The sequence below is a fragment of the Somniosus microcephalus genome, chromosome 23, assembly GCF_052327205.1.
Source record: "Somniosus microcephalus isolate GS21.2 chromosome 23, FLI_Smic_1.0, whole genome shotgun sequence".
NCBI classification, from domain to species: domain Eukaryota; kingdom Metazoa; phylum Chordata; class Chondrichthyes; order Squaliformes; family Somniosidae; genus Somniosus; species Somniosus microcephalus.
In genome coordinates this window covers 6,259,414-6,274,553 of record NC_141009.1, presented here as the reverse complement: position 1 = coordinate 6,274,553, position 15,140 = coordinate 6,259,414, and the positions used below count along the sequence as shown (strand labels likewise).

The window sequence follows — 15,140 nt, the reverse complement described above, 5'->3', positions numbered from 1 at the left end:
CCCTATCACATTTTTACTTATTTTTTATCCACACCTTTGTTTTGGCTTTCCCCCCCCCCCCCCTTTTTTTCCTCTCTCTCCCACATGGCAGCTGTCTCCCATTCTGCCAGTGCATTTCACACCTAATCTGGAGCCGTCTTTTGTCTCCATCATTCCTATCACCGTCTCGTTTTGAATACCTCTTAATGTCTCTTCACTTCTCTTTTTTGTTCTCTCCCAGCCTGGCCTTTTAATCTATTTCATTTCCTGTGCTTCTTTAGTCTTGACAAAGGGTTTTCACCCGAAACGTTGACTCTATTTTCTCTCCACGGATGTTGCCTGGCTTGCTGAGTTTTTCCAGCATTTTCTATTGTTATTTTGGATTTCCAGCATCTGCAGTATTTTGCTATTGTACTAGATTTAAACAGACTTATACTTCCCTGAGTCAAGCAATGCACGCGACCTTTTTCCTTGCTTCTTGGTCTGGTCTGTAGAGGGAGGGCTTCCTGCTTTTCCGCATGGTCATCCAGAGAGAGCAAGAGCCTGAGCCTTTGGGTTCCTTATTTTATATCTTTTTAAGTCCATTGTCTCTAGTCTAAATTACTAAGACCCCAGGATTGGGTCTTAGTTTCATGGCAGTTCTTGATTGGCTTTCCTTTGAACATGTGTCTGTCTGCAGTGGCTGGTGCCATTTCTTGATTAAGTTAATTGTTTAACACCTTTTAATGGCTCTTGCGTTTCGCTGGTGAGTTTCGCTGGGTTTTCGATGCTGTCTCTATGGGGGGTTATCCTGTTATGCAGGTTTCCTTTGTTAAGTTTCGCGCCGTTGCCTTGAGGTGCCTTGATGTGTATGAATCTCCCTGGGAGATTCATACACATCAAATTCATCTTTATTACATACATCTTATATTAATAGTCTCGAGTCCATCACACATACAAACAGATAGTTTTATTCTTGCAAAGGAAATCCAATCTGAAACTCTAACGCGTAATAACAATGAGCAAAGCTAAAAAGTCTTAATGTTTTAAAATAAAAATGCAAATATCGGATCCTCAATTTGAGAGAAATTTCTATTTGGAGTGACCTACAATTTGAATAGTGAAAATTTACATGCTTGCTGCATTTTTATGTTTTCTTTTATAAAGTGAATGGTCAATTTCATTATTGTATTTAGGGTTCAAAACTTACCATCTGTATTGTTTTATCGATCTAGATCTTATGTGGGGGGAAACCTTTGATAAATGCTTATGGTAAGGAAGAATTTGCATTTATATAGCTGCTTCTTATCTCCCCAGGACATCTCCAAGTGCTTTGCTGCCAATTAATTAATTTTTGCAGTATAGTCACTGTTACTGTATTGGCAAACGCGGCAGCCAATTTCCGCACAGCCAGGTTGGCAAACAGCAATTGGATAACCGATCAGTTGATCTGTTTTTTTGATGATGTTGATTGAGGGACACTGGGAGAACTTTCCTACTCTGAGTAGTGCCATGGGATCTTTGTCTCCCTGAATAGGTAGATGGGCCCTCGGTTTAATATCACGCGAAAGACAGCATCTCTGGGCTGCTAAAACCCTCATCCCTGCTTTTTTTGCCTTTTAGACTCTTCCTCCTAAGCCCACAAATTTCAACTTGTTTAAATATATGCCCACCCGCAACCTGTCCCATATCGAGCTCCACAAAGCTCTCTGCTCCCCAGTGCATCAATTTCAAAATCCTTGTCTTCATTTATAAAGCCCTCTTTAGCCTTGCCTTCTCAAGCCATACTCTGTAGCCCATACCCTTTGATCCTCTAACTCTGGCCTGCTGATCCTCCCCTCATCCCTCCACTAGTGGCAAACTTTCAGCTGTCTAGGTCCCATTGTAAAGAACTCCCTCCTTCAACCTCTTGCCACTTCTCTCTGCCTTTAAAAGCCTCCTCAAGACACTTGTGGGCCATGCTTTTGTTTATCCCTCTTGCCACTCGGGGGTCTATTTCTCCCCTATGATATGCCTTGGGACTGATATACCTATCAATTCGTCCAATGAAAAGCGACGAGTTAAGAAAGTAACTATAGGTTTTTATTGACTAAATAACAGAGCCCACCCTCGTGGGTGATCGGATCCAAGAAGGAGGAATACCAGCCAGTCGACCACCTTTATACCCGGGCAGGTAGGTGGAGCCATGGGCGGAGTCGGCAGTGGTCAGCCCAGGTATAGCAGCGTGACAAGAGGCGACCTCGTACAGTGATACAACAATGTGAACAGTGATAACTATAGGGAAACGATCTAACAGTGATAACTATAGTGTAACGATAGTAAACGGTAAAAGTGGTTTACCACATTCACCCCTTGTTTAGATTTGAGTCCGGCGGGGTGAAGTGTACTACCAGTTCTGGTATGTCAGTCTGTCCGGAGGCCTCGTAAGCCTGTCTGATCGTCGCAGCGGCGGTGTTGCGTTCTCCGGTGTTAATGCTGGCGTCTGCGAGGTAGGCGAAGGCTCTTGGGGTTCCGGCGTACCGTCTACCTGGGCTGGAATTGGGGGGGTGGTGGGGGGGGGTAGCGGTGGTGTCTCCGGAGTGCCCGAGGGTGCGAGGTCTCGTAAGGAGACTGTGTCCTCCCGCCCGTCTGGGTATGCCACGTAGGCGTACTGGGGGTTGGCGTGCAGGAGGTTCACCCTCTCGACCAGGGGGTCCATTTTATGGGCCCTCACGTGCTTTCGCAGCAAGACAGGTCCCGGAGAGGTCAGCCAGGTTGGTAGCGTGGTTCCCGTAGTCGACTTCCTGGGGAAAACAAACATTCGTTCATGGGGGGTGGCGTTAATGGCAGTGCAAAGTAGTGACCGGGTGGAATGCAGCGCTGCCGGGAGGACCTCCTGCCAGCGAGAGGTTGGGAGGCCCTTAGACTTTAAGGCTAAGAGGACGGCCTTCCATACCGTCGCGTTCTCTCTTTCCACCTGGCCGTTCCCTCGGGGGTTGTAGCTGGTGGTCCTGCTGGTGGCGATGCCTCTCGCTAGTAGGAACTGACGGAGTTCCTCGCTCATGAAGGAGGCGCCCCGGTCACTATGTATATAGTTTGGGAACCCGAACAAGGCAAAGAGGTCGTTCAGGCATTTAACGACCGTGGTGCTGGTCATGTCTGGGCAGGGGAAGGCAAAGGGGAAACGGGAGTACTCATCAACAATGTTGAGGAAGTACACATTACGGTCAGAGGACGGGAGGGGCCCCTTAAAATCGATGCTCAAGCGCTCGAAGGGGCGGGTGGCCTTGATCAGGCTTGCTCTGTCCGGCCTAAAGAAGTGCGGTTTGCACTCGGCACAGGTCTGGCAGTTCCTGGTCATGGTCCTGACCTCCTCGATGGAGTAGGTCAGGTTGCGGGCCTTAATGAAGTGGTAAAGCCTGGTGACCCCGGGGTGGCAGAGGTCGTTGTGGAGGGTCTGAAGTCTATCAATTTGCGCGTTGGCGCATGTAATTCGCGATAGAGCGTCAGGGGGTTCGTTCAGCTTACCAGGCCGGTACAAGATATAATCGTAGGTGGATAGCTCGATTCTCCACCTCAAGATCTTGTCGTTCTTGATTTTACCCCTCAGCTTGTTATTAAACATAAAAGCGACCGAACGCTGGTCGGTGAGGAGGGTAAATCGCTTGCCTGCGAGGTAATGCCTCCAGCGGCGTACCGCCTCCACAATCGCCTGGGCCTCCTTCTCGACCGAAGAGCGTCGGATCTCAGGACCCTGGAGGGTCCTTGAGAAGAAGGCCACCGGTCTCCCCTCCTGGTTGAGGGTAACGGCTAGGGCGAAGTCGGATGCATCGCTCTCCACTTGGAAGGGGATGGACTCATCCACTGCGTGCATAGTGGCCTTAGCAATGTCTCCCCTGATGAGGGAGAAGGCCGCGCGCGCTTCTTCCGTAAGGGGGAAGGAGGTGGACTTCATGAGGGGTCTGGCTTTGTCCGCATAATTCGGCACCCATTGGGCATAGTAGGCGAAGAGCCCCAGGGTTCTCTTCAGCGCCTTTGGACAGTGGGGAAGGGGTAGCTCCATGAGGGGACGCATTCTTTCGGGATCGGGGCCGATGATTCCGTTCTCTACTACGCAGCCGAGGATGGCAAGGCGCGAGGTGTTAAACACACATTTCTCCTTATTGTAGGTGAGGTTCAGCCGTTGGGCCGTACGGAGGAATCTTTCCAGGTTAGCGTCATGGTCTTGCCGGTCGCGGCCGCAAATGGTGACGTTATCTAGATAGGGGAACGTGGCTTGCAGCCCGTTCTGGTCAACCATCCGGTCCATCTCCCTTTGGAAGACCGAAACCCCGTTGGTGACGCCGAAGGGGACCCTAAGGAAGTGGTAGAGGCGGCCATTCGCCTCGAAGGCGGTATACTGGCGGTCCTCGGGGCGGATAGGGAGTTGGTGGTAGGCCGACTTAAGGTCGATGGTAGAGAATACCCGGTATTGAGCAATCTGATTGACCATATCAGATATGCGGGGAAGGGGGTATGCGTCCAGCTGGGTGTACCGGTTTATGGTTTGGCTGTAGTCGATGACCAGGCGGTTTTTATTGCCGGTCTTAACGACTACAACCTGGGCACGCCAGGGGCTGCTGCTCCCCTCGATGATGCCCTCCTTCAGGAGACGCTGCACCTCAGAGCTAATGAAAGCTCTGTCCCCGGCGCTGTACCGCCTGCTCTTGGTAGCGACGGGTTTGCAGTCGGGGGTGAGGTTAGCGAACAGGGAAGGTGGCGGGACCTTGAGGGTGGATAGGCCGCAGGTGTTACGCGGTGGGCGATTTAAAGGCTGCTGGTTGTCGACTGTGAGCGGGGGGAGGGGTCCACCGTATGCTAGAGTGACGCTTTGGAGGTGGGATTGAAAATCCAGCCCTAGTAGGACGGCAGCGCATAGCTGGGGCAGGACGAGGAGTTTAAAGTTTTTATACTCCGTGCCCTTAACCGACAGGGTCACAACACAGTAGCCGCTGATGTCTGTGGCGTGGGACCTCGATGCCATCGAGATCCGGTTGCGCGTTGGCTGGACAGTGAGGGAGTAGTGGCTCACCGTGTCTGGACGTATGAAGCTCTCCGTGCTTCCGCTGTCGAACAGGCAGGTCGTGGCGTGGCCGTCTACTTTGATGTCCATCATTGACTTGGACAGCTGATGCGGGCGAGCTTGGTCCAGTGTGACGGAGGCTAGTGTGTGGCTGAGCGGGTCGCTGTAGTCTGTAGGTGAAGCGGTCGTCAGGTCTGGAGGTAAGGTGGCGGTCGAGCGTGGTGGGTAAAATGGAGGCGCCCACGAGGTGGGGCAAAATGGCGGAGAAGATGGCTGCCCCCACAACCCACATGAGGCACTGCTGGCGTCGGTTGCCTGGATCAAAGATGGCCGCCCCCATTGCTCATCTGTGGCCTTGATAGAAGATGGCCGCCCCCACAGTTCGCACGAGGCACTGCTGGCCTCTGCTGCTCTCCCTCTGCAGGCCTTCGCGAAGTGGCCTTTCTTCAGGCAGCTGGAGCACGTCGCGTTTTTGGCTGGGCAGCGCGACCTCGGGTGTTTCGCCTGCCCACAGAAGAAGCAGCCGGCGGCCCGGTCGCGGGGGTCCGAAGTCGCAGCCGGTACCGGGGGTGGCGGTCCGGGACGCCGACGCTGAGGTAGGTCCCGGGGGCGGCGCTACGAGGGGTATTGCGGTCGGGGTCGGGCCCGAGTCCCAGAGTCGCAAACTGTACCTGGAATACACCTCGCGGTCCCGCTGGGTCACTTCTAGGGAGTAGGCCAAGGCTGCAGCTGTGTTCAGGTCGAGGTCCTTTGATTCCAGCAGTCTCTGCCGTGAGTAGTCGGACCGAAGGCCTTTCACGAAGGCATCGCGGATGTTATCTTCAGTGTTTTCTGCAGCCGATACTGCTTTAAAGTCACAGTCCCTGCCGAGTGTTCGTAGCGCCCGTAAAAATTCAGCTACAGACTCTCCTGGCTGTTGCGGGCGGGATCTTAGGAGGTGTCTGGCATACATGGAATTTACCGGGCTCCGGTACTGTTGTTTCAGTCGGTTGATAGCGGCCTCGTAAGTAGTAATGTCCTGGATGAGTGCGTATACTTTAGGGCTCGCTTGGGCGGTCAGAACTCTTAGTTTGGATCTCTGAGGGACGCCGGATTCTTCCAGGTAGGATTCGAAGCAGCACAGCCAGTGTTTGAAGTCGAGGGCTGCGTTTGTTGCTTGTGGGTTTAGATCCAGGTACGGTGGTTTGAGGGCTCGCAGCCAAGCTGGCTGCTGTGGCTGTTGTAGCTGGGCGTCTGGCTGGTCGTTTGGCTGCTCCGTTGACTGGTTGTTTGGCTGCTCAAGTGACGACATTTTAAAATTTAGTCAATAAAATTGATATACCTATCAATTCGTCCAATGAAAAGCGACGAGTTAAGAAAGTAACTATAGGTTTTTATTGACTAAATAACAGAGCCCACCCTCGTGGGTGATCGGATCCAAGAAGGAGGAATACCAGCCAGTCGACCACCTTTATACCCGGGCAGGTAGGTGGAGCCATGGGCGGAGTCGGCAGTGGTCAGCCCAGGTATAGCAGCGTGACAAGAGGCGACCTCGTACAGTGATACAACAATGTGAACAGTGATAACTATAGGGAAACGATCTAACAGTGATAACTATAGTGTAACGATAGTAAACGGTAAAAGTGGTTTACCACAGGGACGTCATCTGCATTTATGGAAAAGCTTGTGACACTTGCTGTCTACGCTCACATGGGCAGAATGATACTTGGGCAAGGCACTAGAGAACTATTGGTGCTGGTAGAGTTGTGCTTCAGCATGAATCTGTGTCTTTAGGAAAGGAGGAAGGAAAAATTAGGGAGGAAAAGCCTGTTCATGATAGTTTCAAAAGTAACGATTTTTACAATATGCATCAAGATCCTTTTTTGAAAAAAATTAATTGTTTTGCATTTGACACTAGGCGCAGTCACGGTTGCAGGAGTCGGCCCAGAAAATGGATCTGCTTCGCATGTCACTAGAGTGCCGCCTAAGAGAGCTCCCTAATGGTCACCCCAAACAGGAAGTTATCAAAGAAGAGTTGAAGATGGTGAATTCGCCCTCGGTGGCACTAACCCGTATTGGTGCATCGTACCTCTCCCTGGCCTTTATCAAATCAGCAGCACTTACAGGTAGAAGCTCCTGTTTCGTATTCTCCTTTTATCATTATTTTTTAGTTGTTAGGAAATGGTGCTAGCTGTTAAGTTTTTTTTTTATTCATTCACGGGATGTGGATATTTTTGGAAATGCCAGCATTTATTGCCCATCCCTAATTGCCCTTGAGAAGTTGGTGGTGAGTCACCTTCTTGAATATAACTGAGTGGCAGAGGGCAGTTAAGAGTCAACTGCATAGCTGTACGTTTGGAGTCGCATATAGGCCAGACTGGGTAAGGATGGCAGATTTCCATCCCTAAAGGACATTAGTGAACCAGATGGGTTCTTACGACAATCTGGTAGTTTCATGGTCACCATTACTGATACTAGCTTTTCATTAAGGCACATGGGATTGGGGGCAAGGTACTGACTTGGATAGAGAACTGGTTGGCAGACAGAAAGCAAAGAGTTGGAATAAACGGGTCTTTTTCCGAGTGGCAGGCAGTGACTAGTGGGGTACCGCAGGGATCGGTCCTAGGACCCCAGCTATTCACAATATATATTAATGATCTAGACGAGGGAACTAGATGTAATATCTCCAAGTTTGCAGACAACACAAAGCTGGGTGGGCGTGTGTGCTGTGAGGAAGATGCCGAGAAACTCCAGTATGATTTGGACAGGTTGGGTGATTTGGGCAGAAGCATGGCAGATGCAATATAACGTTGATAAATGCGAGGTTATCCACTTTGGTGGCAAAAACAGGAAGGCAGATTATTATCTGAATGGCAATAGATTGGGAGACGGGGAAGTGCAACGAGACCTGGGCGTCCTTGTGCACCAGTCGCTGAAGGTAAGCATGCAGGTGCAGCAGGCGGTTAAGAAGGCAAATGGTATGTTGGCCTTCGTAGTGAGAGGGTTCGAGTACAGGAACAAGGATGTCTTGCTGCAGCTGTACAGGACCACACCTTGAGTATTGTGTGCAGTTTTGGTTGCCTTATCTGAGGAAGGATGTTCTTGCCATGGCGGGAGTGCAGCGAAGATTCACCAGGCTGATACCTGGGATGGCAGGAATGACGTATGAGGAGAGATTGGGTCGATTGGGCTTATATTCACTGGAGTTTAGAAGAATGAGAGGGGATCTCATTGAAACTTATAAAATTCTGACAGGACTAGACAGACTAGATGCAGGAAGGATGTTCCCGATGGTCGGGGAGTCCAGAACCAGGGGTCACAGTCTAAGGATAAGGGGTAAGCCATTTAGGACTGAGATGAGGAGGAATTTCTTCACCCAGAGAGTGGTGAAGCTGTGGAATTCTCTACCACAGAAGGCAGTAGAGGCCAATTCATTAAATATATTCAAGAAGGAGTTAGATATATTTCTTAAGGCTAAAGGGTTCAGGGGATATGGAGAGAAGGCAGGGACAGGGTACTGAGTTTGGATGATCAGCCATGATCTCATTGAATGGCGGAGCAGGCTCGAGGGGCCGAATGGCCTACTCCTGCTCCTATCTTCTATGTTTCTATTCCAGATTTATTTAATTGAATTTAAATTCTCCTGCCGTGGTGGGATTTGAACTCCTGTCTCCAGATCATTAGTCCAGGCCTCTGGATTACTACTAGTCCAGTAACATAACCACTATGCTACTGTACCCCATGATAATTGGATTACAAGCCTCTGTTAGTGAAGCTTGTTAACCAACTGCTGGGCGGCACAAGAAACTGAGGGTGACTCTTGTATATTTTTTACACACCTACCCCTGGTGGGAAAGTACCTGATCTTTGCTTGGTGCTTCCCCAGAGCGGCTTAGCTGTGATTGGTACGGCAGTGTGCGGCGAGGACTGCAAGCACGAAACAAACTTGGCATCACTTTGAGCAGCACTGTTAATGCTGCCGTGTCTGTCGCCAATGCCACATGTTAATAAAACTTGGTTTGTTAGTCACATGAAAACATAGTTTGCTACCTAAAACCGATGTTGGCATTTAACGATCTTGCAAATGGTCTGTGGTTTATCTTGGCTTTGCTCCTGCTAAAGGGATTTGTGTGATGTCCAGGAAGCAGAACCGAAGGTGGAACTATTGCCCAGAAGTTTGAGATCTGGTGTTTTTTGCCACCTCGCCCTGCAGATGTTTGTGACTCAGTTATTTGCCCTGCCGGGAGAAGGATGTTACCAAAAGGAAAGTGCACAGGAGGAAACTAGACTAGCTTTTCAACCTGCTAATAAAAATGGTTGAGCATTTGTCTTGATCCAAAAAGTCCCAAGTGAGTTGCTTGCCAGTTGACTGAAGTTTCTATTGACACTTGCTTGGCAGATTGCAGGGCAAAGGCTTTTTATTTGGAGTGGGGGTTGGGGTGAATTGAAGACTGGAGCAGAAATCGAGAAGGAATAGGCTTGTTGAGCCTATCTATCAATATCTGTTTTTTTTTTAAAAAACACTTATGTACCGATGAAAAGCCAATATTGTGTGACGTATGTTTGGATTGGATTTCGTCCATTTACCTTCAGCAATGTTCATGGTTCCATCCAATCTCTCCCTGATGCCTGGAGGCATATAGTTTTGAAGGATTTTCTTATCTTTTTCCATTGGGGACAACATGTTATTGGTATCCAGCTCAACATGTGTAAAATCTGTGCCACAGAACATAGTACAAATATGCCCTAACTTAATTCCACAGGCACATTGGAAGTAAAGTTAATAGGATGCCAGCAGCTTCTTGAAAATGTCCCAGGTCGCTCGTGGATGGCAAATGCATCACCCAGTCCAGGAACACCTCTATCGTCTGTTAAGACACGGGCAGGGATAAATATTCATGGGCGGAATACAGCAAGTCGATACTTAAAATCAGAGGAGCCGAGTAGTGAGTATTTAGTTATTGACGTGCATTTGTATATTAAAACCTTTTTTGGGTTGGGGGTGGAATTTATACTCCTGTCTTGTCTTGGGTCTGCTTGTGCTACCCAGAGTGCAGATAGATGACCGGTTGCCACACCTGCCAATCCTTCCTTTGGCTGGCTGATGGGAAGTGCTCGGCACTGTCGAAGCAGCTCATCGCTTTCCACATTATTTTTTTGCAGATATATCCAATAGGAACGGTGCCTTGTTTGAAGGTACTGAAAGCTATTTGGAGCCTGAATTAACTTTCAGATTCTTTATTTCAGCTGAAGCGAGTGCTGTCCTGAAACTGGACAATCGAATCGTGGGACAAACACACTGGCGGCCAGTGAAGAATCAAGCATGGGACCAGACCTTCAGCATTGAGCTCGACCGGGTATGTTATTAATGATGTGAACTGTAATTGGCTTTGTTGGTCAAAATGGTTCAAATACTGAATTTGGGATTCTAGATTTTATAAATGAATAGAGCACAAAAGCAGAGGTAATGGTAAAATCTTTACATATCATTGGTTAGAATCATAGAAATTTACGGCACAGAAGGAGGCCATCCGGCCCATCGCGTCTGCGCTGGCCGAACAAGAGCTATCCAGCCTAATCCCTGTTTCCATCTCTTGGTCCATAGCCTTATAGGTTACGGCACTTCAAGTGCATACCCAAGTACTTTTTAAATGTGATGAGGGTTTCTGCCTCTACCACCCTTTCAGGCAGTGAGTTCCAAACCCCCACCACCCTCTGGGTGAAAAAAGTTCTCCTCAACTCTCCTCTAATCCGTCTACTCCCCTCTCTAATCCTTCTACCAATTACTTTAAAAAGTTAGGCTGCAGTTAGAATATTGTAGGCAGTTTTGGACATTCTACTTTGTAAGGATGTCAATGCCAGGGGGAAGGGTATAGAAGAGATTCACTAAGTTGACCCCAGTATTGAGAGCTTTTAGTTATGCGGACAAACTAAAGAAACTGGGGCTCGGCTCTTTTGACTAGAATAGAGAAAGTTAAGAGGAGAATTGATTGGGGTGGTACGGGGGCGAGGTGGTGTTCAGAGGGAGGATCTTGATGAGTTAAATGGGGATAAACTATTTCTGCTGTACAAAAGTCAATAACTAGAGTGCAGAAACTCAGATAATCACTAAAAGAACGAAAGGAGAGTTAGAATTTTTTTTTCCATAGATGATCGTTAAACGTGGAATGCTCCTACCAGACGTGGCGAAACAGAGCCCAAAATAGCTTTTAAAAAGGAAATGGATAAATATTTGAAAAAGAAAAGATTATCATAAACGGGCAGGGGAGTGGAGTGGAACTAAATAGATAGCTATTTCAGAGAGCCAGCATAGGCACAATAGGACGAATGGCCTCCTTCTGTGCTGTAAAATTTATAATCAACACAAACAAATAGCCGATATTAATTGGGCAGAAGAGGTAGGTAAAGGGGATAAGGGAATGGTGTTCCTTCAATGTGTACGGGACTCCTTTCTAACCCAATATGCAAGAAGCCCAACAGAGGATTTGCTATTAGATCTAGTAATTGGGAATGAACCAGAGCAGATAAGAGAAGTAAAAGTAGAGGGGAACAGCTAGGCAATAGTGACCATAATATAATACACTTCAAGATGATAATTTAGAAGGACATAAGTATGACGAAGACCAGGGTAATAGATTGGAGAAAAGCTGATTTTGAGGGGCTGAGAATAGAACTTGTGAAAATAAAATGGACAACAATATTGGCAAACAGTGACGTAGAACAGCAATGGGAAACATTTAAAACAGTGTTCAACAGAGTGCAGGAAAAATATATTCCGTTAAAACAAGAACAAGCTAAACACTAATGAGACACCATGGATGAATAACGCCACAAGGGAAAATTGAGGGTAAGGAAAGAGGTATGTATTAGGTTCGTGGACAGCAGGGGAGAGCATGATAAAGGAGAATACAAAGAGATTAGGAGAGAAGTCAAAAAAGCAATTAGGAAAGCAAAGAGGAACAATGAAATTAAATTATCAAGGAACATAAAACAAAATAGTAAAATATTTTATAGACACATAAAAAAAGGAAGGCCGGGATAGGAATAGGGCCACAAAGGCATTGGCAGGATAATACCACAGGGAGAGATAGCAGAAATATAAAATAATTACTTTGCTTCAGTATTTACTAGGGAGATAGAACAGGTAGACATGACATCAGATGATGAGATTAGTAATGAGATAACTGCATTTAAAATAAAAAAAGATGTATTAAATAAACTAATCAAACTCAGGATAAAACCCCTGGTCTGGACGGATTACATCTGTGCATTTTAAAAGAATTTAGGGAAGAGATAGCAGAGGCATTACTACACCTATTTAATAATTCGTTAGGGAAACGGTATAGTGCAAGAGGACTGGCGGATAGCTAACGTAATACCTATATTTAAGAAGGGAGATGGAATATGTCCAGGGAACTATAGACCAATCAGCTTAACATTGACTGTGGGAAAAATTAATGGAATCCCTACTAAAGGAGAAAATAGAACACCTAGAAACCAAAATTATAATAATGAATCGTCAACATGGATTTCAGAAGGGAAAGTCTTGCTTGACCAACCTCATTGAATTTTTTGAAGAGGTAACAGAGTAGACAAGGGTAATGTGGTAGATGTAATTTATCTAGATTTTCAAAAGGCCTTCGATAAAGTGCCACATAATAGAGTAATGAATAAGGTCAGAGAATGCGGAGTCGGGGGATAAGTAGCAGAATGGATAGCTGGCTGGCTTCAAGACAGAAAGCAGAGAGTGGGGTAAAGGGTAGCTATTCAGAGTGGTCGAAAGTGGTGTTCCACAAGGATCAGTGCTGGGACTCTTTGTTCACAATTTATATTAATGATTTAGACTTTGGAATCAAAAACACAATTTCTGAATTTGTGGATGACACAAAAAATTTTTTTGGGGGTGATGGTCAATACTGAAGAGAACTGCAACAAATTAGAGGAAGATATTAATAAACTTGCAGAATGGCATATAATTGGCAAATGAATTTCAACACAGATAAATGTGAGGTACAGGAAATTTTGTGCTATCCGGAGGTGAGCTATCCGGCAATCTGGAGCCACCGGCAAAAATCAGCAGCCGTTTTTTATTCTTTTTGTTTGTTTTTTTTTGCTTTGTTTGAACAGTCAAGCTGTGCAAGGTCTGTAGCTATAGCAACAGCTTCAGCTACAGAGCTTGCAGGCCACACCCGAGTGTTTAGAAGCTGTTGCTAAGCAACAGTGTTTGTTGTCAAATACGGAGATAAGAATCTCCGTATCTCTCAACATTAACTCTGGAGAGTACGGCAGTTTTGAGGCAACGGCAGCAGCTCGGTCCCGTGGGTGCCGGATAGCACAAAGTTTCCTGTATTACATTTTGGTAGGAAGAATAGGGAGGTCACTTATCACTTGGATGGTGCGAGTCTGGGTGGGATAGAGGAGCAAAGGGAACTTGGAGTACAAATACACAAATCACTAAAAGTAACAACATAGGTTAACAAGGCCATAAGAATGCAAACCAAGCACTAGGGTTTATTTCTGGAGGGATAGAGTTAAAAAGTAGTGAAGTTATGCTAAACTTGTATTGAACCTTGGTTAGACCACACTTGGAGTACTGCATACAATTCTGGTCGCCATATTATGAAAAGGATATAGAGGCACTGGAGAGGGTGCAGGGAGGATTTACAAGGATGATGTCAAAAATGCGAGAGTATACCTATCGGGGAAAGGATGAACAGGCTGGGTCTCTTTTCTCTTGAAAAGAGAAGGCTGAGGGGTGACCTAATAAAATTATGAAAGATTTGATAGAATGGATATAGAGAGTGTTTCCACTTGTGGGGAAGAGTAAAACTAGAGGCACCAAGAAATCAAATAGGGAATTCAGAAGAAACCTCTTTACCCAGAGAGTAGTGAGAATGTGGAACTCGCTACCACAAGGAGTGGTTGAAGCGAATATTAGATGCATTTAAGGGGTGGTTAGATAAGCATATGAGGGAGAAGGGAACAGAGGGTTATGCTGATAGCTGGATGAGGAAAGACTGGTGGAGGCTTGGGTGGAGCATAAACGCCAGCATGGACTGGTTGGGCCGAATGGCTTGTTTCTGTGCTGTATCTTATGTAAAGAAGCATAGTGAAATATAGTTATGCAAATCTGACATGATTGCTTTCTCCATCAGCAAATCTAACTGAGTGGTCCACCAAAGCTTGCTATTTGACACTGAACTACTACCAGCCAATGTTCCCCCTAATTTTTTTTTTTGGTGCGTGGTCCTTTTAACGAGCAGCATGGCCCAATCAAAATTTCACGCATGCATGGTTTCTCCCTTTGAAAAGCCAGTGAGCGGCCTACGTGGGATCTCCACACCGCGCAGCTTAGCGGGAATGTTGGCTACCAGCCCTTTTTGAAATCATAATGAGGCAGCACCTTGATGTCGTAACAGTAGAGATCTAGGCACTGATGATGTATTTAAGAATAGATGACTGAATTCTGTTTGCTAGAAATGCAGAATCGTTGTTAGATAACTTGCGTTTTATACAGCATTTTATCAAGTCTCTCAAACATCCCAAAGTGCTTCACATAGGCTGAGTTAGTGCACTCACTGTTGAATAGGTGAATGTGGTAGCCATTTTGTTTGCAGCAAGGTCCCATAAACAACAATGAGATGAATGGTCTTGTTGGTTGAGGGACGAATGTGGACCAGGTCACTTGGAGAGCTCCATGCTCTTCTTTGAATAGAGCCATGGGATGTGTAGCATCCATTTGTACACTGATGCACTGAAGTGTCAACCTAGATTATGTACTTAAGTCCTGAATTGGGGCTTGAATCAACACCTTCTGATTTTGAAGGAAAGAATGCTACTAAGTGAGCAAACCTGATACTTGAGGGGTAAATGATAAAGTCTTGCTAGAAAGGATCTCCTCTCCTTGAAGTTCAAAGGTACTCAATTGAAAATCACGCTTGAGGTTGCCAACCCATGCTTTGAATAATAGTGCAGCTCCACCGCCATCTGCCGTGGTCATGCTGAGTGATAGAGCTGTTGTACGTCAAGAATAATTCACAGATGGCTACCAAGTCAAGATTATCAGATTCTGCAACACTGAGTGCTAACGCTTTGGCCTGAAGACAAAATATGTGCAATGTAAACTTGCAATCCGTGCACGTAATTAAAATAACTCCGTTTA

General features: G+C 46.7%; 1 protein-coding gene across 1 annotated transcript in view; it reads left to right on the top strand.

The window, feature by feature from the left end:
* LOC147101599 (serine/threonine-protein kinase N2-like) overlaps nt 1-15,140 on the top strand; it is a 56,943-nt gene that overhangs the window by 10,564 nt on the left and 31,239 nt on the right. Inside the window, exons 6-8 of the mRNA XM_085965275.1 lie at nt 6,897-7,104; nt 9,742-9,924; nt 10,226-10,335. Of these exons, the coding sequence (XP_085821401.1) occupies nt 6,897-7,104; nt 9,742-9,924; nt 10,226-10,335 (501 nt within the window). The remainder of the gene's footprint in view (nt 1-6,896; nt 7,105-9,741; nt 9,925-10,225; nt 10,336-15,140) is intronic.